The sequence below is a fragment of the Amaranthus tricolor genome, chromosome 3 (genome assembly GCF_026212465.1).
Source record: "Amaranthus tricolor cultivar Red isolate AtriRed21 chromosome 3, ASM2621246v1, whole genome shotgun sequence".
Lineage (NCBI taxonomy): Eukaryota > Viridiplantae > Streptophyta > Magnoliopsida > Caryophyllales > Amaranthaceae > Amaranthus > Amaranthus tricolor.
The window spans coordinates 34,457,252-34,482,884 of record NC_080049.1 but is presented as its reverse complement, the minus strand read 5'-3'; the positions used below and the strand labels follow the sequence as shown (position 1 = coordinate 34,482,884).

The window sequence follows — 25,633 nt, the reverse complement described above, 5'->3', positions numbered from 1 at the left end:
AAATTGTTGTTTTAAGGAAGTAGATGAAATAAGGGAACATCTAATGAGAAGGGGGTTTGTTGAAAATTACTATGAGTGGGAATATCATCAGAACACAGAGATAGGAACAACATCTGATGTTGCAGCGGAAGTCGGAGAGCAATCGTCAAACAATCCAAATCCATATGCACAGATGGTGCATGATGCAGCAGCAAGTGTGTTTCCAGGCAATTACCATCACTTTTTTCCCTCACAGTATAATGTAGAGTCAGTAGATAATGAACCACCGGTACACGTTGACGAAAATCCAAACCCACAGTGTCAACAATTTTTTGAAATGTTAAATTCTGTAAATATTCCTCTGTATGAAGGTTGTAAAAATCACACGAAGATGTCTATTATTGGTCGACTTACAAACCTGAAGACAGACCATCGTCTCACTGAGAGGTGTTACGACGATATTTGTGGTATTGTCAACGAAGTGTTACCAGAAGAGAATACGATGGTAAACAACTTCTACGAAACGACAAAACAAATAGCTGCTCTTGGATTACCTGTTGAGAAGATAGATTGTTGTCCTAACGGATGTTTGATATATTGGGGGAATAATGCGAATGCAACTTGCTGTTACATTTGTGAAACTTCTAGATGGAGAAGAAACAGTAAGGGTGATAAGGTTTCGCGGAAACAATTTCATTATTTTCCCCTAGGGCCCAGATTACAAAGATTGTATGCTTCAGAGGCAACAACTAAGCATATGAGGTGGCATGCAGAACACCGCACTAAAGATGGAGAGATGATACATCCGTCCGATGCTGAAGCGTGGTTGACATTTAACGACATTCATCCAGACTTTGCATTGGAGACTCGAAACGTGCGGCTTGGTCTGTGTACAGATGGTTTTAACCCATTTGGAAGTTCGGGTCAACAGTATTCATCGTGGCCTGTCATTTTAACACCATACAATCTTTGAATCGCATTTCAATTTAAATCAACCCCCTCCTCCACCTCCTCAATGAATGATTAAAAATATTTGTAATTTTTGTGACTTTGTAAATAAACTTTAGATTTATATATAATATTTTGAGTTTTTTCATTTTAATATTTTTGTTTTATGTGTTTATATTTTTATTTTATAATTATAAATAATATAAAATATATATAACTAATATATATAATAATATTCATTTTAACAATAATAATAATATTTATAACAATAACAGTAGTAATAATAATAATAATAATAATAGTAATAATAATATTAATAAAAATAATAATAATACTAATAATGATAATAATAATAATAATAATAATAATAATAATAATAATAATAATAATAAATTCCAGCACGCAATGGTAATTAATGCAAGCGACGGCCTAGCGACGGACACGTGGTCGCTAAGCTGTAAAGTCAAACAGATTAGTCTTATCAATGCAGGCAGCAGTGGCGACGGACCGGTTGGTCGCCAGTTGGTCGCCCATGTCAGAGCTCCATTGGCGACATCTTGTTTCCTCGCCCTTTCGTCGCTAGCTTATTACATTTTGGGCGATGGAAATATTTGTCGCTCTCTTGTCGCCATGGAAACCGGCGAGGAAAGGGCGTCCACCTTGGGATTAGCGACGAAGTGAATAGCGACCACCGTGTAAGCCGTCGCCCGCTCGTCGCCAACCCTACTTTTTGACCATTTAGCTATGAAATGGCGACGAAAACGTCTGTCGCCAATTTGTTAGTTTTTTGTAGTGTAAGATCCGTATAAGAGGAAAATTGACTGCTTATAAATCTGATGATAAGAAGAATAGCTCATCAACCTTAAATGTTAGTTAACATCTTTCTAATTGTTCGATGTGATATCACATGCATGTGGGTTATTTTTCCAACAAGACTGAAGTGAAAAAAAAGCTAAAAAAAGCAACAAGAATCAAACTCATAATCCTAGCAGAAAATACAGTATATAACTCGACTAAAACAAAACTCGATTCTCAAAAATTTTTTATATACATTTCATTTACTAAGGCATCTTTTGACTAGGGATTGTAATTTTTTAATAACCAACATCGTAAGACTACTAGCTTTGAATACTTTATTTGCTAATATTTACCAATTGTCAACATATTTTACCTAATGTTGTCCCAATTTTCTTCGTCTTTATACAATCTTGTGCCTATAAATAGGATACTCCACTACTCATGGAAAGCACAATTCCTACAACTAAACAAAGATAAAAATTGAAGAAAAATGGCCTATTCCAAGGCTTTTGTGATTCTTGGCCTTCTTTTTAGTGTGTTTTTGATTTCCTCTCATGTTTCTGCTCGTCAACTTTCTGAACTAACTAGTTCTACTACTTAAAATTATCGTAAGTTTTTTCAATAGTACGCAGTATTTCATCATTTTCAGATCAGGTCATGATCATAATTTTAATATGCGTAATATGCTGAATATGATGACGATAACATAATATTTATATTTTTTTTTGCGTAAATATTAGCTTTTGGCCTATAAACATACTAATCAAATTAATGTTACATTTGTTATTTTACAATTTCAAAAAATATTGTCACATTTTATAGCATGGTGAATGTCACACCATGTTTGCATTGCATATTAAGTTTGTAGATTAAGTGACCATTAACTTCGTGAATTCATGTACTCGAAGTGTTAATCTTTATAATGTATCTAAAGAGAAAATGTATGATAGACAAAGAAGGAGTTGATCATTGCATTAATAAAATTACGTATTTAATTTTAAAAATCTATTTCCTTGTTTTTAAGCCATTAAATTTTTTAAAATATAAAATAAATAAGACCTGAAAAATTATAATGTGTTTTTACTCCACCATGATAAGTAGAATTTCGGCAAGGCAAGAATATACATGAGTTAAATATCAACTTTATTGTGTAATTAATATTGATAGTAATACCATGCTCAAAGAATTTGTGTAAAAGTAATAATTTAATGAGACTATTTATTTAACAAGCTAAGAAAGGGATATATCGACTTTATAAAGAGAATGAGAACATGAGAGAGGAGAAGGAAGTGATATAGATAATATAAAACTTAATTTTAAACGTAATCGGAAAGGAGATTAATTATAACACCAAGTAAATCCATTCTATGAAGAAAGGAAAAACAAGGAATAAGATAAGGGTTTATTTAATTGCTTTTAATAAGATATTGATAACTTTGTGTTTCTAAATTCTTAATTGCTTCTATTAAAATAGGGGTTTACTTCTTAATAATTTACACATAATAAAAAAATTTACATTTAATTAATATCATCAAATACTCTTTCTTTTATTTAATTTTTAAATAATTTTCACACTTAAAATTTTCTATATTAATTATATAAATGATAGAAAAGTAGAAAAGCAGTTAACTATAAGTCAAATAACGTGAAAACAAAAATACTTATTAATTCTTAATAACTCGAATTGCATATAATAAACGAGTTGATTTTAAGTATTTACTCTTTTTTTATGATTATTACAGAACCTACGGAGAAGACAAAAGACTTAGATGGTTATGGTCACGGTGGGCATGGACATGATGGCCATGGACATGGTGGACATGGACATGGTGGCCATTATCCACCAAAGGAAGAAGAAAATGATGTAGATGAAAATGTAGAGCCACAAAATTATGGATATGGTGGTTATGGTCATGGTGGTTATGACCAGGGTGGTTATGGTAGTGGATATGGGCAAGGTGGTTATGGACAAGGTGGCTATGGTGGTTATGGGCAAGGTGGTGGATATAGACAGGGTGGCTACGGACAAGGTGGTGGATATGGACAGGGTGGCTATGGACAAGGTGGCTATGGACATGGTGGGCACGGTGGATATGGACAGGGCGGCTATGGTGGTTATGGACATGGTGGATATGGACATGGCGGAGGATACAGTGGTCATTACCCACCAAAGGAAGAAACTAAAAACTAAATTTATGAACATTAATAGATGAACATCTTTAATTCTCACTTATGACCACAATTTCGGCATGCATGCGAGCTTTTGTTTTGGAGAAAAAAAAAATGAAGCACAATCTACTTGTATAAGTGTCTTAGTGTATTTGTAATAAGCATGTCCGAAGGGAGTTACTTCCTAAACCTATGTACTAGTTAGTTGTTTAATATTTGAAGGCTGTACAACTTCATCTATCTAATTATCCGACCCTTTTGGTAAATTTATTCGTATCTTGTTAGACTTTGATAAACAATTATAATATTTTGTGAAGTTAAAGTAATCATGAAATTAGTAGTGCTATTCATCAAAGATAAAGGAAAAAAACAAGACGAGAAATTAAAAAAAGTAAATCAAACAAAATTATGTTATTGAATAAATGAATCGTATGTTGTGAACTGATATTCATAATAGGAAATCAATTTGTAGGCATATTAATTATTACTCCCTAAACACATGTGTTGCAACTAATTATAACCACTGAAAGTAAATTTTTGTTGACTAATCTTCATAAAAATGAGAATGCTTATGCACATTGCTAATATATCCTTAGAGATAATGTAAATGAACAATCAACTACAAAATACCTCAATGAAAGCAAAGATGAAATCAAATCGTTAGAGCTTTATTAATATATGATTTTAATATCGAAGAATAGAATGAAAATCACACACAACCGTCAAAGCTCCAGAAACGAATTGTTGCCATCATTATTCTCTCTCAAAAGTCATATATATATATATATATATATATATATATATATATATATATATATATATATATATATATATATATATATATATATATATATATATATATATATATATATATATATATATATATATATATATATCACCAAACTTACAAATGAGAATTAGAGAATCTCATAGAGTACGTCACAACTCAAATGACGATCCAATTAATAATAATAATAATAATAATAATAATAATAGTAAAGGATCATGAGTTAGGTGAGTTGGTTTACTTCTTCATCTTGATTGTGGAGAGTCTTGCGCTTGATACCACGTGCATCTCACACCCTTCTTCCCCTTCCTTTCCCCTTCCCCTAACCCTAGGGATGGTCATGGGGCGGGTCTGGAGCGGGTCTGGCCAAATCCGGACCCGGATCCGGATCCGGACCCTTAGGGTCCAAAATTTTCAGACCCAGACCCATACCCTACGGATCTGACGGGTCTAGAGTCCTTAATAGGTCTTATACAAAGCCTCTTTAATTTGTCAAAACTGTACCTTTTGCGAGTCTTTTTCTATTTTTGTAAGCAACTTATTATCGTATTACAAACACTTGTTCGAGTCCATAAAATTCAAATACAAAATAATTACTAAAACGTAAAAACACTTGTCTAAATACATAATTAAAAATCAAATATAAAAGACTAAATGAGAAACATAGTGAATCAAGTGAATGAGAAAAAAAATTAGGGACTTAGGGTTACTGAATTGAGAATGAGAACTTGAGAAGGCAATCAAGTGAATCAAGTAATCAACTGATCAAGGGCCCAAGGCATTATATTATTATATATTAATAATAAAAAAATTAATATTAGAATTTAAAAATCAGAAATTCATAATATAAAATTTAAAAGTTTGGGGTCCGGGTCTTCACCTTAGGACCCGAACCCGGACCCGTCAAATATTTTTTGGATCCAGATCCGACCCGGATCCGATGGGTCTCAAAAGTTTAGACCCAGACCCTTAAAAAGGGGCGGGTCCGAAGCTGGTCCAACAGGATCCTGGACCCATGACCATCCCTAGTTGAGATGCACGGTATCGTGGGTATCTTTCAAAAAAAAAATAGTAATAAAAAGTAATAATAATCAAAATATTAATAATAGAATAATAATTCTTAAAAACAACTGAAAACCCTAATAATTCTTAGCAAGTCTTGTATGATACCGTTTCACCGTGAGACATAGTCATATAAACGACCTATTTAATAATTTTTTAAAAAATTAATTAAGTAAATTAAAATGTAACTGAATATGACATACTTAATAACTGTTCTTTTAAAAAATTAAATATTAAACTAGTCTAAGACGATTTAAATGAAGAATTTGTCAATCATGCTAAATCACTAAATAAGGAGAATTTTTATATCTTAAAAAACACTCGGAATTTAATCTAGAAGGTTAATCACATAAGAAGGCAAGGCGGTCAAGGCCACATAGGATCCCATTGAGTCGGCAAAAGGGGACCCACAAGTACCATCGAAACATAACGGCTCTTTCTCCTATGATGAAGGATCACAGTCTCAGCGCCTCCCCCATTACTGTCCAGCAACATTCACTCCTCAACAAAACTAAAACCGACCGTTAAGAATTCTCCCCCAATCCCCAAATCATATACAACTAAAATCTCTTTCTCTCCTCCTTATTCCAATCCCCAGTTTCCCTTCGTGAGTTGGAGGAGAGAGAGAGAGACAGAGAAATATGTCTGTAGCTTATGCAGTGAGAAGCCATTGCAGGAAACTCGTCAAGTTGGGTTCCTTTTTCCGACGGGACTTCAATTCTTCCAAATGGTTTTACTCTTTTCTTCGTATTTACTTCGATTGATTTGTTTCCGTTTTGAATTACTGAGTTTTGTGTGTGAAAATTGAACAGCAAGACATGGGCTCGTATGACAACATCAAGAATTAAGTTGCTAAGGAACAAGAGAGAAACGGTGGTGCGGCAGATGAGACGGGATGTTGCCTTGCTTCTTCAATCTGGTCAGGATGCGACTGCTCGTATTCGGGTATTTCTTTTTTTGACCTTCTAAATTCTTACATTTCTGATATTTTTTTGATAAATTTTTAGGGTTTTATCCATTCTTGTTTGTTAAAGATTGGAACTTTCCTTGTTTAGCGACTTATTCTTTTGTGGTTACTGGGTTTATTTGGAGTTTTAATTTAATTCATCAAAAATGATCGGAAATGATGACCTTACAACGTGAGGAAGGATATTGGCCAAAAATGTTTGTTGTAGAGCAAAGGTTCACCTATTTGCAGATTTAATGGTGGTATTCAAATGAAGAAAATGTAATCCCTCTATTTACCTCTCTTTTCTTTTCCTTCATTTCCTCGTATCCAAATGAAGAAAATTTCAATATTATAAGAGATGATCATCCGAGGGAAATTTGTTATAGAGAATGTGCATTGGAGTCATATATTGAGGACACTTGTTGGGTGGCTTTTTTATAAGTAGGTAGTCTTATTAAGAGCTTTGTATCAATAAAAGAGAAGAGAGACATTAAAAAGGAGGGAGGATGTTTAAATCATGTGGTTAGGTTTTCCATTCCACGGAGATGTATGAGGGCATGGATATCTCTAAATCATACCATTAATTTGAAGAAAGAGTAACACTTTGGGTATGCTTGGATTGGTTGTAAATATTTAGGGGGAAATAAAGTCAAACTAATAAATTGAAAGCAAATAGAAATGCATTTGAAGTAGTTGAAATAGTTGTGAAGAATGTAAATTGAGCATAAAATAAAAATAATGAAGGAAAAAGAAGATGATTTCCCCTATTATGGAGGTAATATCTTCTCCCATCCTCCCCTAGGATAAATATTTACCCCATAAAATTGAGAGCTCCTTTTATTTTTCATTCCTTTGCAATCATTCTTCCACCTCTACAACAATTAAATTTCATTTATTTTTCATTTATCAACTTTGTTTTCTTACTTTAACTTTTTTTAACCTCTTAAATATTTACACCTAATTTAAGCATGCCCTTTTTAGGATAATAATTTTGGAGAGAAAAGTGAAGGAGAGGAAAAGGGAGGAGAGGGAAAAGGGAGGTAAAACTTCGTTGTTAGGAGGGAAAAGAAGGGAAAGAAGGGGATTTTCCCATAAAATTTTTCTACCTTTGAAGAGATTGCAATCTTAATAAAACTTATTTCTTAATTTCTTCCATATCCTTCCCTTATACCCAAACGTTGGATCCTTTATCACTCTAAACTCCTCCCCTTCCTTTCCCTCAATTTACATCGTGTAAAAAAGCTCTATTGTTATACTCAAAAAGTTCACAACCATTGTTATATTGTAAGATTTTAGTAGAGATCTCAAAATGAGTCCTGACTTGGGAGTAAAATTCACCAAGATAGAGGAAACACTAGAGATTTGGATTTTAGAGGAAGAACTCGCAAAAATTGAGAACAATCATCAGGATAGAGGAAGATAATAGTGAAACAATTTTATGTTCTTTAATAAGAAAAGTAAAGAGATCACTATGAATGATGTCATATGGAGCCATATGTCTAGGTTATGGAATAAACATAAGGTATAAGGGATAGTCTGCCTAATTGCTAACCATGACAAATGAAGGTTTTTATTATAAGAAATGTAATTATTGTTTTTAAGAAAAATAACAACTTGATTAACATGATATTCTAACGAGTGTGTTCAAGTGAAACTGCAATTGTCAATGAGTTGATTGGAGAAGATGTGGAAGAAAGAGGATAAAGAGAATAGCGTTAAAATAAGGTTGCATTGCATCACATTAGACATTGTAAAGATTTTTTCAAAAACTGAACTTTTCCTCACTGTAAAGGTTTAAAAACTGCGTTGTGGGCCGCATTACGATAACCATATCAATCCTGTTAACGCATCTCCATTTGCGTTACCACGATCACGACAATTTCCGCATTTTTGCACTATGATAAAAGAGGCTCATCAAATCGACAAATTGGTGAATTTTCTAATAAAATTAGATTTTAATAATGTGAGGTTTGGATAAACAAAATAGTTTAATTGTATTATTGTTCATCACCAATTATGTCAATCAAACATGAATAGAGATATACTTGAATAATTCATGAGATGAGAAGTCGCACCTATATCAATTGTGTCAAAAGCCAAAAACTTATTGACGTAAGAGAATGTGGGCGACTTAGTTGGCAGGAAATTTCTTTGAGCTATGAACGCCTGCGCCCTGCCCATTATTACTCGAGTCAATATGCCTTGATACAGTAGTATGGCTGCCCTAGCTGCAATTTGGTTTTTGCTATCTTTGTGAGTTCCAATACATTAAAAATTTAATAAACCATAAATGAGGCTTACGTTGGTGAAGCTTTTCTGCCATTGATGAAGAGTAGAAAGGGTCAATGAAAAAAGTATGCGACAAGGAAGAAAAATTAATAATGATTGTAGACAGTGTATGGTTAACAAAAGATTATTTGGCAGTGGCACTTCAAGGAATTTTTCCGGCAGTATGTTTCAATGAACTATGGAGTTGTTTTTCCAGGAGTTTTTCTTTTGTGGCGATACATCTCTTCTCACATAATTAATTCTTCCCACATTTTATTCCCTTGCACAATTATCCTAAACAGTGTGACTGCAAGCGTACCTTCCTTTAGCTGTTTATCTTCGGGCTTGCACAAATTCACTGAAGATCTAGCTTAAAATAATAATTGTTGTAATCATATGTCCAATTTAAGACAAAGTTTCTAAGATATTTTTTACTATAGGTCGAACATGTAATCAGGGAGCAGAATATGATGGCTGCAAATGAGATTCTGGAGCTCTTCTGCGAAAGACTAGTTACGAGGCTTTCTATAATTGCAAAGCAGAGGTATGTCAGGTTCATAAATAGAAATTTAGCTAATACTATATAATATATCATCTAAAAATTTATTTGTTTGACTTTACGTGCAGGGACTGCCCTGTGGACATGAAGGAGGCTATCTCTAGTTTAATATTTGCAGGACCGCGATGCTCCGACATTCCAGAACTTTTAGCAATTCGAGACATTTTTCAGAAGAAATATGGAAAAGATTTTGTAGCAGCAGCTACCGATCTGCGTCCTGATAGTGGTGTCAATCGATTGGTATATAATCCATTTTAGTTTTATGTTTCTGTTAATTCTAGTAATTGTGCAAGCATGTCTTTCAAATATATGCTGTGCTTCTCTTCTATTGACAAGCATAGCTTGGTTTTTGGAATAGTTTTATGTTTCTGATTTAGTTTTATGGTTTTTCCGATCGGACATAATTCTATTTACGGTCCGTTTGGTAGGTGGTATTAAACGGTGGTAATGGCAATGCAAACTAGTGTAATTTAGGTTGAAAAATCTCTTGGTTACCTTGATGGCCATGCTTGTCCAACTTCATTCGTCTCATTTTCTTCATAAAATTCATTCTAATTCGTTATCATTGGGAGAGATAGTATTAGGTGGTAATGGAAATTTGTGAACAAAAACACTTGTTGTGATCAAAGTTTCATCACCAGGGGAATGACATGGAATTTTTGATGAAATTTTACACTATAATCATTCTCATTACCACCATTTAGTACCACTAACCAAATTGGCCGTTACTGTTATTTTATTTTGCTGGGGATAGTTTTTCCCATTTATATAAATTTATGTACATCCTGTGAAATAATGTATCCGTATCATGTTGCTTGTCTTTGCAGCTGATCGAAAAGCTCTCTGCGCTAAATCCTTCTGGGGAATTGAAGCTCAAGGTAATGAAGGAAATAGCAAAGGAATACCAGGTTGAATGGGATACAACTGAGACTGAGACGGAACTTCTCAAGCCTCCAGAGGAACGCATTGTATGTTTGTCCTGTCTGTCTTCACATAAATTTTCTTCCTTTTGATACAAATTGTGTTCGGTAAGCTACTTTGATATTTGGTTTAAGAGAAAATTAGGCCGACTGACTACTAAGTACTGAATATTGACAAAATGCATACTATCAGCTATCAGAGTTTGTAGTTGTAGCACCAAGAACTCTGTTCTTATTCCCTGCGGAGATGCATTTTCTTCTTTCATATCTTTTATTGATTTATGAAGACATCGCCCATGTTCTTTTATGATTCCGTAATGAATGGACATTGCTTAATTTTAATTATTTAAAAATTTTCCATTTACTACTTTATGGTCCTGTGCTATTAGGAGGGACCGCGAACATTTGTCAGTGCTGGAACTTTGCCGTTGAAATCTGGTGCCAAGCCCTCGTCAGAGGAAGGTCAAACGCCGAAAATCAGGTAACGAAGCTTCCAACTTCACACATGCAAAATTCTTGTCCACGATGAAGTTTATACCATTCAATATCTTGAATTCTTTTCCCGGCCTTCATTCAGATTATCAGGTGGTGGTGGTGGAAATGTCACGGATGGTATGAATTTTCAGGACGCAGCTTCAGCAGCACAAGCAGCCGCAGAATCCGCAAAGAACGCTGTTGCTGCTGCCCAGGTTGCTGCCAAACTGGCTCATCAAACAGCATCATATGATATGAACACAAACAATCCATCAGTGAATCGTATGAATCCCGAGGATATTTTGGGAAACCATGGATTGAATTACAGGTCACAGAGTTCGAGAGCTTCCAATAATAACTCGAGCAATATAGACATGACTTTGGATGACGCGGGTGATATGGATTATAACATTAGACGTCATAGCTACAATGTTCATCGTACACACACAGATATTAAGTTCGATGAATCAGATTGTGACGAAGATAATGAGATGGAACAACATGATTCGAATGAGATGTGGCAAAAACAATCGAATGTCAAATTTGGAAATCCTGCTTCGGTTCATCCCAAGTTGCCAGATTATAATGCTCTTGCTGCACGTTTTGAAGCTCTCAAGTATCGTAAATCATGAATATTTTCGTTATTGGACGGGATAAATCGATCGCGATTCTGAGTAAGTTGCTTGGTATTTTGTTATATTGGTTATATATAAATATGGCTGGAGTAGTTCTTTCCAAACAATATTCACTAAGCAAGCTTTAATATATGGTATCCGAATGTGCATTTTTGCTCGTAGATTATAGAATTTCGGCTTTTGGGTATATTTTTTCTATTTTTGTTAATGAAAAGAATGAATCATAATGAAAGTTGGTTTACTCGAGTTTTATTGTAAAAGATATGTTTACTGGTTCATTTGTGTTTGTAATAGTCACTTTTTTTAACGTTTTATACAACTATAAAAAATTTATAAATTAAGTGCTTATGTTTCTTCTTGTCTCGTATCTCCGCTATCCTTTTCCTCGAATTCTGAATCGTGCGGAATATTTAATTATTGACTCTGACTCTTACATTTTTGCTTAGGTAAAATTTCTTTTATGGTAATATCTACACTAATTCAATCATTTCTTAATCTTTGTATCGATATATTACTGTGGCAATTTCTTGAAAATGAAGGAAGTGATATTTAAAATTTTTTACAACTTTAATATTTCCTTCATTCTTTTCATTCTTTATTACTTGCTATATTTAAATATAATACTTATTTTGTTTTATATTACTTGCTAAATTTGAATAGTAAAAATTATTAATCACTATTTTTGTTTCGGTAATTCCAACTTATGTATAACATATAATATAGTTATATGGGATCTTGTTTAATTTACAACAAAATCTAATTTTTTAATTTGTAATTTTTACAATTTTTTGTTTGAGTCAAAATAAATATAATTAGTATTAAAATATAAATTGAATTACGTGCAAAAGAAATGTAGTAAATATTGTGAAACGAAGGAAATAGTATTATTATTGGTCAAACTCAGCATTATCTTATGTTTGAAATATGAATATTTTAACTTTTTCAAAAAACCTATATTCATCGTCTTGTCTATTAAATTTTGTAACATTTAAAAACTTTGTAATATTTTTTCGGGTTCCTAAACACATGGGGAGTACTTTATTTGATCTAATACATGATGTGCCTAGATCGGATCTGAACTGACCGATTGAAAAATGAATAACTCGAACAACATCCGAACCAATTGATTAGAAAGTATCATATTGTGATGGAGTCGCATACAAGGCATCAGAACATATAAATATATAATCCATACCCTTATATTATATTAGCTTATAATATATACAATCAGGTTACAAAAAATCATTCCCTTACATACCATTAGCTTATAATATATACAATTATGTGAAAAAAACATACTCTTGCATTAAATTAGTTTATAATATATACTATTAGATGAAAAAAAAAACCCTTTGACAAAAGGTTAAGTTTCCAAATTCACGTAATGCCACATCTGATAACCAAAATAAAAGGCAAAAGTTGTATGTGCTTGAGGTTACGTATATCCTTTTTAGCTTAGATTACGATATATAAGCATATTTTTATCATAAGTAAAATTAGCCTGATTTCCTTCATTTTAAACTCCTTGACTGTTTCCATATCCATATGATTTTTTAGATGAGAATGATGTGCAATACATAGGTTTTACATATGACATTTGACATTAAATACAAATGATTGGAAATCCAAATTTTCCATCGATTGTTGCACTTGGCATCCACCGACGTTCTTGCCTTTAGCGTTCTTAGCACTCTTCTCGTGAGCACCTTGTAGTCGATTGGTCATGGCCTACCTCTTTTCTTTTTATTTGATGGATCCTTTAGGTGGCTTGTACTAGCAACTGATGATTGCACAATGGCCATTGGGGTATTAAAGCTAGCAATTGAAGATGGGATATTGTCTTCATCCAAAGTACAATCTCTTTTACCTTTGATCTCAATTAATTTCAAATGTGGCTCTTTCAAGGCATCAATGACTAGCTGAACTGTATCGTCACCTTCATCTGCTTCATAACAGATTGGCCCAAACGTCAACTGCATTTTATGATATCGCATGCCCTCCACTGTGTTAAAAGGATCATGGTATGGAACCTTAACCAATGTGTGCTTCCTAAGAATATCTCGCCTCCATCGCTTAAGAACATACATATTTGGAATTATAGAAATATCATACCAATATCTAATAATCGAATCATGTGTCTACACAAAATGCCATGTGTTATAAAAAATTTGCAATCACAGTCCATCACAAGACTTTGGTGGTTAAAGGTTATACCATAGGACCATTTATGTTTGGTGACAACTTCTTTGGAGGTCCCTTTTGGTACAACCCAAACTCGATCCTCTATCACATGTCTGACCTCAATTGCAGAAATCATATTTTCCTCTCGTAAGTTGCAGTAAATAACCCTCTCACATTGAATTTAGACTTCTCGAAACTTGAAATTCGTGTATATCTTTCGAAAATATTTGTTAGCAACATGTCTATGTCTCATCGCACTCAAGGCATCAACAGCCTTTTCATCCTCCACCCTTTTGCCTATTGTTGAAAAATAACGCGCAACATATTCACATAGCTTGGTTTTTCTATTGAGGAAACCATCAAAGAAAGCATTATGAATGTATCATGCATATGAACCGGAGCCCACATTGTAATCTCCTTAAATAATTCCTCGAGCCACTTATCAGACTCAACATCGTGAGTCTTAATTACATATGTCCATTGTTGTTCAAACTCTTCAATGTTAAAACTATCGTAGATTACTTGCTTCAATTATTCCTTCAAAATTTCATAACTATAAAAAAAATAAGATAGTAAAGTGAAAATACGAAATATAATAACACACATTCAAGAATACTATTCAGCTAAAATTAACTTATTAATCCAAAATGTTAGCTAAACTACTGACCTTGAGTACTTTCCTAAATTTTTTTCCAAATTTTTGCACTATATGCCAAATGCATCATCGATGTTTGGTTTCAGGCATTACCAAGCTTAAAGGCCTTCTAAATGCAACAGCTTGGTCAGTCAAAATTGCATAAGGTGCCTTCCCACCCATACAAATAAGCCATTGCTTGAAAAGCCACTCAAAGATTTCACAATTCTCATGAGAAATTAAAGCACAGTCTAACAATAAAGATTGTCCGTGGTGGTTTACCCCAACAAAATTGGCAAAGGATAAGTCATAGTTATTCGTTACATAAGTAGTATCAAAACACACCACATCACCAAAATCTTTATAGGCAACACGACTTCTAACATCAACCCATATCACATTCGTTAAAGATCCATTCTCATCGCACTTGTAGGCATAAAAAAATTTTTAATTATCAGCTTGCATTTTTTCAAAGTACTCATTCATGGCCTTCGCATCCCCATCAACCATTTTTAATCTCTTTACTTGTTGTACATGATTATACACATCTTTTTGGGTGATAGGTACTTTATCCCAACCACCAAATTTTGAACTAAATAAGCAAATGACACTTGCACTATAATTACTTATTAGTTTTCTCTTCATGGATTTGGTAAAATGCTCCTCTCGGTGTTGACTAATGTGTTTGGATTTGCTAGGAGATGGATTGTGGTTTTGATATTCATATATGACCTTGTTGACCTCTCATAAATTGTCTCCAGTTAAATGTGCATAAACCATGACTGGACATCCACACTTTTTTAACTTCCTGCTTACAATTTTTTGTGATACACCCTCTAATATCTCCATTCGCTGATCACCAATCCTATCTTCCCGCAAAGCCTTCGTATTTGGGTTGCCCCAACAATCACAAGGCCACGTAACACCCCTTCGTTGCTTATTAGCTCTAAATACACTCGCTGTCCAATGTAACACCCTCATCTTCTTTTACTACATCCATTCCACCCTATTAAAGATCAATACTTAGAAAGTATTTCATAAAATTACTAAAGAATTAGCCATGTAGATGAAATATATAAAGGATTAGCAAGATTGATGAGATACAAAAATAATTAGTTATATTATGCACCTGTAAATCTAATTGTGATCTTTAAAATAACAAAAATTGTCAAAGATGGAAACTTTATTGCTCCTTATCATCTGATACATAAAATGAAAACAGATCACAAGCATAAAATTACATAAGAAATTGCTTAATCATCATGTTCAATTTTTATATATACTTTCCAACTATCCACTTTGTAGCACTTAGAAAAGAGATTCTTTTTACAGAAAATTACAAAAAATCAGCTTGATTGATGAAATATATATAAGATTATAAGATTAACAACACACTTACCTCTTTAATTATAACTCGAATTATATCTTTGCATTTGTGAAATTCGTTTTGTTTTGACGGGAAAATGGGCTACTTGAGCATAGTGAAGATAATAGAGAGTATGTTTGTAAGATGAGCCTTTGAAGAGAATTGAAAATGATTTTTTTTTTAATTAAGAAAAATTGCAAATGAAGATGGTGAATTGCAGAGAAATGGTGATAGAAATGGGAAAGGAAAAAAAGAAAAGTTGAGCACCTGCACTGTACTTCGATTTTGATGATGAGTGCAAAAGTCTACTTTAAGTTTAGCTCATCCAAAACACCCGAACTTAAAATTTGTGTAAGACAGTTCGTTTTCCCTTAAAAACACAAAGCACTAAATCAAAACCTAAAGTTTTTAATTGAATTTTTTTTGTTAATTAAGGTAATTTTTTTATGTAAATTTTTTTTTAAAAAAAGAAAATACGAAGAACCAGTCGCGTGCAACTGGACCGCGATTCAGTCGCACGTTTTGTGCGACTTGCATTTTCAATTTTTTTATTTTTTTAATTTTTGAATTTTAATATTTGTGATTTATGTTATTAATTAGAAATAATTAATATTTATGTTATTAAATTTTTTGTAATAATAATTAATTTAATATTGTTTTTATTATTAATAAAATAATAATAATTAATATTTATGTTCATAAATTATGTTTGTTAATTTATAATTATTAATATAATTAATAATAAGAAATTCAATTAAAAATTACCTCGATTTACATAAAAAATTCGATTAAAAATTTTACGTTTTGATTTAGTTTTTTAGAGTAATAAAGGTGTTATTGAGTGAGATTAAAGTATGTTACACAAATTTTAAGTAATACCCTAAGTTTATTGAGTATAATCATCACAAAAAAAAATTAATAATGACCTATCTACATTTACCAAATTGACCCCGTGATTTTGTTGGCAAACATATCACGGTTACCAATGTAGACTAATTCGTTAAAATATATGGATGAGATTAAATTAAAGTAGTAGGTCATTATCTAAAAATAAAAATAAAGCAAATTAAGTGAAACGGACCAAAATGAAAAATAATGCAAATTTAATGTGACAGAAGAACATTAAACTTACATGGTCTGAAGGATTACACCGAAGTGCCAAAGAATTTGTTATATTCTTTAAAAAGAGCGATATAAATTTAATTATATTTGTCTTAATCCTTTAGACTAATTAGTTAGGGTGAAAAATAAAAGTGAGATTGTTTGATGGTGAAAAATAAAAGAAATTTTAAAATTTAATTTTTTAATGCAATATTAGATGGTACGACCTGCAGAGGATCCTACTTGGTTAGAGTAATTGTTCATTGATTGTGCAAATGTCTTAATCAGTTACCTTTACTAGTAAAAGTACATTGTTTATAATTTGCCATTTTCCTTGCCATATTATGCCAAACAATCCATAAGTTTAATACTTAATAATGTCATTTCCTTTACTTAACCTTTTCATTTCATTTTTTTTATCCTCCGTACCAAACACTCCTTACAATGAACCACCATACGATTGGGGTTACATATAAAAAAAATTTTATACAAGCATTAAAATTGTCCCAAGACATTTACTAATCAAAAATAGACTTGAATACGTTGATAGCCTTTTATGATTATCATAACTCGGAAATACAAATGGCTACTCTTACAGATTTTGGGTGGAACTTGAGACCATTCTCTAAAAATTACATTGCTAACTATTTCCACAAGTACTCCAACAAATTTGAAGTCTAATATAGCACTCAAAATAGGATTGAGAATGAGTTCGAACAGATCCAAAGATTAGATGAAACCTCAAGGATAGAGCTGTTGTGAAAACTAAGCTTGATTCCTCAAATTCCTCGTACGGGAACCATCGTGACCCAAACAAAATGACTATGCAACAGCTTACTCCAATCTGATTTAAAAACTGAGGAACCAAAAACGGGCACATAACAGCGTTTCCGACTTACAGGTGGTTGTCAATTCTAAGAAATACGGCAAACACATAGGAGTATGGATCTTCACAATGTGGTCGAGACAAAATCTTCAATACGAAAGGCACATTGTTAACAACGTCAGCATAAAATTTGTGAACAGGAACGGCGTCTGCGCTTAAATTCAAGTTCTTCAACTGTTGGAAGACGTTCCAGAGTATAGATGCCCATTTTAGCACAACAGAAATTGTAAAGATTTCGACACATGCCGTTGCTGAAAGGATACACTCTTTCAGGTACGGTTCTGCAATTTATTTGAAAATTGTTCCGTAAGTATTATACAGAGAATACAACATACTAAAAAACGGTGCAATGATATTATTGGTGGAACAAACCAGGGCGATTTGATATCAAATTATCGGCACCAAAATTTAATTATAAACAATCAGCAAATATATCACATATGGCACCTGATCTCAAAACCTACTCATTAATTATCAGTGAAAGCATAGAATGTGCCTCTAGGATGAATTATGTGCCCTTTCAAAATTAATTGCACTTGATACTAAGTGGTTCCAAAAATGACAAAAGCCCAGCCCAAAGATCAATCCATTTATTTTGTAGTAATGTTTAGAGGAGGAAGCAAGCAATGACTAATCAACTACAAATAATAAACATTCCAAGTTAATATTGCCAATACATAGTGAACCAAAAGGTCCATATCATTTATTTAATTATATTACACGTCAAACACATTTTGAAGGAAGAATATACTGACCGCATGTAAGGGATACGTCTGCGCCGTACAAGCTCATATGTAGTTTGATTAGTCAAAACAAGGTAACTGCAGAAATATATAATCATAGTGTCATGTTAAAGCATAACTAATTAAATTGTCAAGGAGACAACAAAAGCTCAATACAGTAGTTTGTGAAATCTTTTAAAATAAGGATGACACCAGCAGTTATGTACTAACCTGTGAAATATAAGCAAAAGTACTAAAAAGATCAATGATATCGACAACGTGACGAGCAATATTATCATCATTGCATCCATCCACCTGACAAATTCAAAAGATTACTCGCAGAACAAATTTATATCAGTGAAAGTGTGTAACCAATAAATCAAGGTAATTAGCAATTTTCTGTCACTAGATAAACTATCTCTCACCATCCATATATCTTCACAGAAAAACAAAAAGTCAAGTGAATAATTCTCACATTAACAAACCCTTGTCCCAAAGAGGCAGCATACACAATCCCTGGATTTCAAGAGTTTATTTAATTCTATTTCCTTAATAAAAAGTCACTTGAATAAGCTAATGCTTTGTTCTTTTTACCTTGATAAAAATTAGTTTCAAATTTTAATGACTTCATTTTATGAAAGTTCCAATGAGTTCATATTGAGAAAACACCGAGTACTGATAATCTAAAATAAGTAAAACCATAAGCCTTAAACACTGCATAGTACACAAAAGAAATTGAACCAAATTTAAATATTGAAAGAGGAAGAGGGGAAGAAAATCCATACCAAGATCTTGATATGTTAGCCTTCAGATATGAAGCATACAAAATGCTTGTCCAAAGGCACAATGCTGTCTCTTCACAGATGTACCACCTTCAATGTTTAAAAATAGACATGATTATTGAATACTACTCAGTAGATGCAGAAAAGTTCATTTTTTCCTCAAAAACTTGTCTATTTTAAAAAATGAATAAATCCAAGGAAACAACATTCATGTTCTTAGCCCATGAGTTTTTCACATGCACATTGGGCCCTGTGGCATCCAAAATATAAATTTTTTAGCAGAGATATAGTTTAATGATCCCATCCACTGAGAAAACGAAAGCTAAAATTATTTGCCTTCGTCCCAACTCAAGACAAGGTTCAAATGTGTAATCTAATAAGGTAAAATCATGACAAGTATGTGAGTACTTGGCACAGAACAAGAAATGGATCAATGTTTAAAAGGATACAAGCAGTAATTGGTACATAGTGCAGATGTGCAGTAAAGGTCTAAAATGCAATTTTTTTACACCTGAACCATGAAATATTGCTTGGAACGGCTTAGAATGTAGTTTTTACACCTTCACAATGCGGGTAGTACCGGTTCGGTAAAATTAAAACCATCATTTAATGAAAAAAATGAAGTTTCATATTGATCCAGCTTTATTATTGATGGATGATGCATGGATATTAATGTGGGAAAAAGTACATCATTTTGTTTATCACAATGATAGGGGATGGTGTGGAAAGAAGTACCACTTGATACTAAATTATTCTCCACAACACAGGGATTTTCTCCCATCCATCCCGCTCAAGAAAAGAACGGAGAGGAAAAAGATATTGGGAGTAAGAGGGAATCTACTGAGATCAACTCCATTGGGGCATAAAATCTTACAGTTCTTCTGTTGTGATGAGAAGTGATGCATCTGCGATTAGTGCTGGAAAACGCACCAATACGTGGAGGAGTTACATGAGAAATTTACAAAGATGGTCAAGAAAGTTGTCCAAAAGAGGTGAGTGACACCGATCCACTCAATTCTTGCAGATTTCTATGACGGGATTGACTAGAACAAAGACGATAACCCTGTTGGGTACCATAAATGGCCACAAGGTGGAACGTGGAAGTGATTTATGATAAAGGTTGACTAGAACATCTATAGTTTCACGAGGACAAGGTATTCCTTAGTATTATCAGCAAAAAGTTATGGCCACTAAATAAAGGTTGACTAAAACGCACTTGCAGTTTGCACAACATGTGTTACCAGTTTACGACCTACAAACTGACTGCTAAACCAAAGTGGTTTATGATACGCAAACCCAGAGCATAGTTCCTCGGACCGAGTAGTTTGATATATCAGCTCAGATATTAATGGGTTACACCCCGTTAAGATATTTGGGTGAAAGACCCCCTCCCTTTTCCCCTCTCACTATGTAAAATTTAACAGAGAAGCCACTTTTACAGTGGAAGACCTCCTCTTGAATAGAGATGCAATCTCGGATGATCACCAGGGAAATTTTGTCAAAACTCAGCACAGTGCACAAAAGAGAAGACTTACCCAAAAGCAAGGAATTTTTTAAATCAGAAATAGGGTCTACAAAGTGGTAATATTTTAGTTGTGGAAATAAAAAATGTCCTTTTGTAAACATGTGTTTCTCTTCAGTAATTCCCATTACTAGTCAGTGCAGCCATTCAAAAAAACACAAAAAATTGCATGTTATTTAGTCATGATTTTCAATAGAAGTTCAGTATGTCAAAAGTGCTTAATATTTCATGACCATCCCCTTTACATTCATTATCTATAGCTTTTTGTTGATGACATGGACAACAAGGTACCAAATACCAACCTATCTATCTTGCAAGCCAGTAACACTAACCATAAAATAGTTAAAGTAAAAATAATGCCTTCTTCAAATATCCAAAACACAGAAAAAATAATACACATAAATTAAAAGACCTTTCACTTACCAAAATCGACAATGATTACCCTGGCCTATGCATGTTCCAAGCCAAACACAATGATGGTCAAACTGAAGAACACACTTATCACAATCATGGCAATGCTTTGCTCGAGGAGGCTGCACAGACATTGCACAAAAATAAGTAAACTACAACAAAAGATGTGTGATGGAAACAAAACTCATCAGTTAAACTATTCTAGACCATTAATTATGCATTCAACGATAAATCTAAACACTAGCTATATTGAAATCAATCCCGTTTTTCTAATCTCAGTCACACATAACACATTACATCTGACTTCTTCAAAACTTCACAATGTGGACGCTTGGTTGTTCAAGATACTTGGCTATCCGGCCTAACATCTCCCTTGAGCTTCTAGTCATTCACATCATTTGTAATTTTTGTTCCTTACTATCTCAAATACTAAAATTTAGTAGTGTTGTTCAAGAAGAAGCATAGCACAAGTGTTTTTGTGGAACTGGGAAATACAGCAGATATTTAATACTAAACACAGGTCAAACCAGCCAAAGGCTTGAACTGTCATTAACTAAGATTGGAATTTCAGATTGTTATCACAGTTATTTAATACTACAAATATTTAATACCAAACACAGTTCATCCACGTAGTTATCACAGATAGAAATTTCAATTAATTCAAAATAAACAGAACATTACCTGTAAAACATTACAATACGTGCAAGTCAATTGTCTGCCAAGAAAAAGATGAATGCAAAATAAGAAAAAAAGTCTCAAATACGAAGTTGAATGCAACAAGTAGTAAATCAACTTCATGCATGAGAAAAATACGTAGTTAAAGATTCCTTAGTTTACAAATTTGAGACTGACGTCATTTATTTAAACCCAAGGGGTATGGCATGAAGAATAATAAGAGAAGCTCACAAAAATACTCTCCAATGCACTAAATAATCATTAAAAACCAAAACAGTTGCAGATGTAGCACATACAAAGAAGCAGGAGATCCGCAGGTTTCAGAGGTCCTAACCTTTACTAAACAGTATTTCCTTCTAAGTTCTAATATTCATGCATTAGTATCATTTTAGCAATAATAAAGCAAAATACTTATCTTTATGATAACACTAAACCATCCAAGCATACAAAATTCAAATGTAGAGCAATTACTATTTGTCACACCTCAAGAAAGAGAAATTCCCAACTACTTCAACAAAAGACCTATTAGGTCCAACATACTTTTCCATTCTTATAATTTCAGTGCAATTTCTATCAAGTTTTTGCCATCACTTGCACCGAGACATTTTTACTATTTTATATTTTGACAAATTCAGTGCCAATCTAACAAGTCGGGACAATAGGCCCTAACCTAGCAACACTAAACAATGATGCCATGTTAGCCAATTCAGCCCCCTCCCCCAAAATGCAAGCACATACAAGTATAACATGACACTTTCAATTTCTAAACAGCAAGTCCACAACAATGGAACAAAATACTTGTGAGCAAAACTATAACATAACCAATAGAAGTGTTTTCATCACAATCAAAATTTACTCTTCTAGATGGTTTACAAGTAGAGATTTAAGCATTGCATAGAAGTATACATCATGTATACCATAGTATGGTATGCGGACATGCCAAAATGCTAATCCATTTAGGCCAATTAAAATTATAAGCCCTTTTTATAGAAAAAACTCTAGGTTTATAACAAATATTGATAAGCAAAGCATGATCAAGATGAATCAAGAACTGTAGACTGTCAAAGCCAAACTGCTGAAATATTTAGATTTCTCACTATTCATACAAGCGATATTGAATTGCAAATCAATATCTTTTATTAACATTGATTTTTCTTTTTGATCTCTTTAAAATTGGTAACATGAAAGATAAAATTAACATATGAAGTAGAAGTAATTCATAACACCAAGTTTTCCATGAGCATTGAGTGACATTATAGACCATAGTCAAAAGCAAGTTAAATTATATTACATAAATAAATTAAGAAAATTTTCATTACAAAAAAATCTAACATAGGCTTACCTCATAGAGGATCCAGGAGGATACATATTCATCACTAGTCTCATCCAAGCTACATTACTTCCAATGAGGTTTCTTGCCGGAGGATCACCGTTTATAGGGATAGTAAAATTCCCATTTTTACTTGTAGCAGGTTGTCTTTGCTTGATCATCATAAAGGAAAAAAATTAAGATAATCCAAACCCTTTAGAACTTCATATTCATTTTGTGCCCCATGAAAAACTAATCCTCAGATGACTTTTCAAAGTGTCAAATTGAAACATGTTCAACTTAACACAATTTTATATGCAAATTTACTCACATAATTCCATTCAATTAAATTACATACAAGATCAATATAGGATCTGTTAACATGGGATAAATAGAGCATAAAAGAAAATTGAGCTTGTGACTTAAAATATGTCAAATGGTGCCTTACAAAGTTTTAAAAGTGCTAGAATAGACATACATAGAAGTTACAAGAGTAGTGTGAGAGTGCCCTTCATTAACTGCCCTCATTGCATCGAGCACATATCTAGAAAAACATTTTCAAGGAGATCACTTAGAATATATTCAACTTTAATAATAATTGAGATACACAAAAGGGATTTAGTACAAGTAGAGCATCAGATGACAGTAAATTACCCGGGAGACGAATAAGAAGTGATGAAATATTGTATCAAGGTGGCCACAAAAAGTAAAAGGTATAGTCCAATGTACCTAGAAGAAAGTAACATGAGAGATAAGTCATAAGAGACATAATAAACATTACAGGTCTATTTAACAAGAAACCATAAAAAAAACACATGCATCTCCTTCGTTGGTTCTTTGAAAATTGGATTTCAGAAAGGTCAACAACATGCAGTTTTCATCACCACCCAAGGGCAAAAAAGAAAAAGGTTCACAGCTTGAGAATTATTGAAAATTAATATTCTCATGAAACCACCAATTACTTTCTCCCCTTCCATAACAAAATTCCTGAAAAAGTGAAAGAATTGCTTTGAGAGATATATATTGCAATTAAAATAAACAACACATATTCATATTTTACCCTTGTGTGATTAAACACAACAACATCCATGTTCTTTCACACTTAGAAATTCCATCTTTTAATCCAGGAGGCATTAAGCAATGAAAATTTATGAAATCAAAACAAATATTTGCAGTTAACTTCAAGCATCAGAATCTAGAGCCTAGACTTTGGGGCCTTAACTGCCTTACGAAACCTTACACCTTTCAATACTAGGCTTCTTGTCTTCCAAGACATTCACGCATCACAAACTGTCAGCTTATCAAGTGCCAAATTATTATAGGATTTCTTATCTAGAAACGGAATCTTGGAAATTTAACTTAATTTTCATATAATTATGATACCATCAAAATTACAGCTAAGCTACACCATACAATCAACTAAGATTATAGATGATCCTTCCCTAATTGGAGTTTTCTTTGAACACATATAAGAGTAAATAATAGCAAAGGACAGAAACAAAATAAGGAACTAAACAGAATAATTAGCAAACAAAAGACAAGAACAAAAATAGAAGTGGTAGATAGTAGATACCAAGGGTCTCTATTAGCAGTTTGGATGAGATTATGTTGATCAACAAAAAACAAGACTCCCAAATAAATAAAATGAATCATGACCAAAGTAATCTTCAAACATATCGAAGATCTTCGAACTGAAATCGAAAAAACAAGAGAAAAAAGTAAGTCAAACAACCATTTCAAAAATAACATAGTATTCACCCTATGAAATTAGATTGTTTTGAAAGGAAAATTGACCTGGATCAGAGAGACAAGGGAATGAGCTTAAGCATCGGTCAGACAATCGATCGAGAAATTGCCGGCAAAAGGGCACCTCCATTCTCAATTAGATGAAGTTGGCATTCACATAACAGACAGTGAAGAAGAATTATTGCACTTCGCATCAATTTCTAGGGTTTAAGAAAACTGTAAATCTCAGTAATTGCCTGACAATGGCGGAATTAAGGAAGCAAGTTTAAGAAGAGGAGGAACTTAACTGTCCCAAATAGTGAGAAAGAACAGAATGTAATTGACTCTCGGATAGATATGGAGAAGAACTCTAGGAAACAGGGAAAGGAAATACTACTCTATAGATTAGGCCTTGGTATTCAGTTGAAAATAAAAATTAATTAATTAATGTGATTATAACATTTATTTATTTATTTATTATATTATATTATTATACGGTAGGTTGAGATAAATAAGAAGTTTTAAAATATAAAAAAAATAATATGTTAGGACATATATGTTAAAAAAAAAAATTAATTTACTTTTTGAAATTGATATAGATGAGTGTTTATGTATGTTATGTGTATATGCATGCTTACTCATACTAGTATATGCGTATTAACTATATCATGTATTCCCTCTAATTAACTATTAATGTCTCATCTACTTTATACATTCTATTTAATGTACTTATTTAATTTTTAATATCTCTAATTGTGTATAATTAAAAAT

General features: G+C 32.8%; 3 protein-coding genes and 1 long non-coding RNA gene across 5 annotated transcripts; 2 read left to right on the top strand and 2 right to left on the bottom strand.

Annotated features, from left to right (window-relative positions):
• The first annotated feature begins 2,215 nt into the window (after positions 1-2,215).
• LOC130808568 (abscisic acid and environmental stress-inducible protein-like) lies at positions 2,216-3,916 on the top strand. Its single transcript, XM_057674027.1, has 2 exons — positions 2,216-2,312; positions 3,468-3,916. The coding sequence occupies exons 1-2, from the start codon at positions 2,216-2,218 to the stop codon at positions 3,914-3,916; spliced, it is 546 nt and encodes a 181-aa protein (XP_057530010.1).
• Positions 3,917-6,089: 2,173 nt separating this feature from the next.
• On the top strand, positions 6,090-11,894 carry LOC130808864 (uncharacterized). Its single transcript, XM_057674398.1, has 7 exons — positions 6,090-6,473; positions 6,556-6,688; positions 9,401-9,504; positions 9,588-9,759; positions 10,347-10,487; positions 10,829-10,920; positions 11,017-11,894. The coding sequence occupies exons 1-7, from the start codon at positions 6,385-6,387 to the stop codon at positions 11,543-11,545; spliced, it is 1,260 nt and encodes a 419-aa protein (XP_057530381.1). The 5' UTR covers positions 6,090-6,384; the 3' UTR covers positions 11,546-11,894.
• A 1,186-nt stretch (positions 11,895-13,080) lies between these two features.
• Positions 13,081-16,067, bottom strand: LOC130808883 (uncharacterized). The gene is made up of 2 exons (XR_009040748.1): positions 15,763-16,067; positions 13,081-14,282 (listed from the first exon to the last, which is right to left on the bottom strand). It is a non-coding gene; the product is annotated as an uncharacterized LOC130808883 (long non-coding RNA).
• A 1,231-nt stretch (positions 16,068-17,298) lies between these two features.
• Positions 17,299-25,272, bottom strand: LOC130808648 (protein S-acyltransferase 10-like). 2 transcript variants are annotated; one of them, XM_057674101.1, is made up of 11 exons: positions 24,932-25,272; positions 24,711-24,828; positions 23,792-23,866; positions 23,616-23,681; positions 23,171-23,305; positions 21,835-21,868; positions 21,166-21,275; positions 19,224-19,310; positions 18,670-18,753; positions 18,472-18,537; positions 17,299-17,997 (listed from the first exon to the last, which is right to left on the bottom strand). In XM_057674101.1, the coding sequence occupies exons 1-11, from the start codon at positions 25,011-25,013 to the stop codon at positions 17,835-17,837; spliced, it is 1,020 nt and encodes a 339-aa protein (XP_057530084.1). In that variant the 5' UTR covers positions 25,014-25,272; the 3' UTR covers positions 17,299-17,834. The 2 variants fall into 2 exon arrangements, with proteins under 2 accessions (XP_057530084.1, XP_057530085.1); XM_057674102.1 differs by lacking the exons at positions 24,711-24,828; positions 24,932-25,272 and adding an exon at positions 23,957-24,693.
• Between the last annotated feature and the right edge of the window lie 361 nt (positions 25,273-25,633).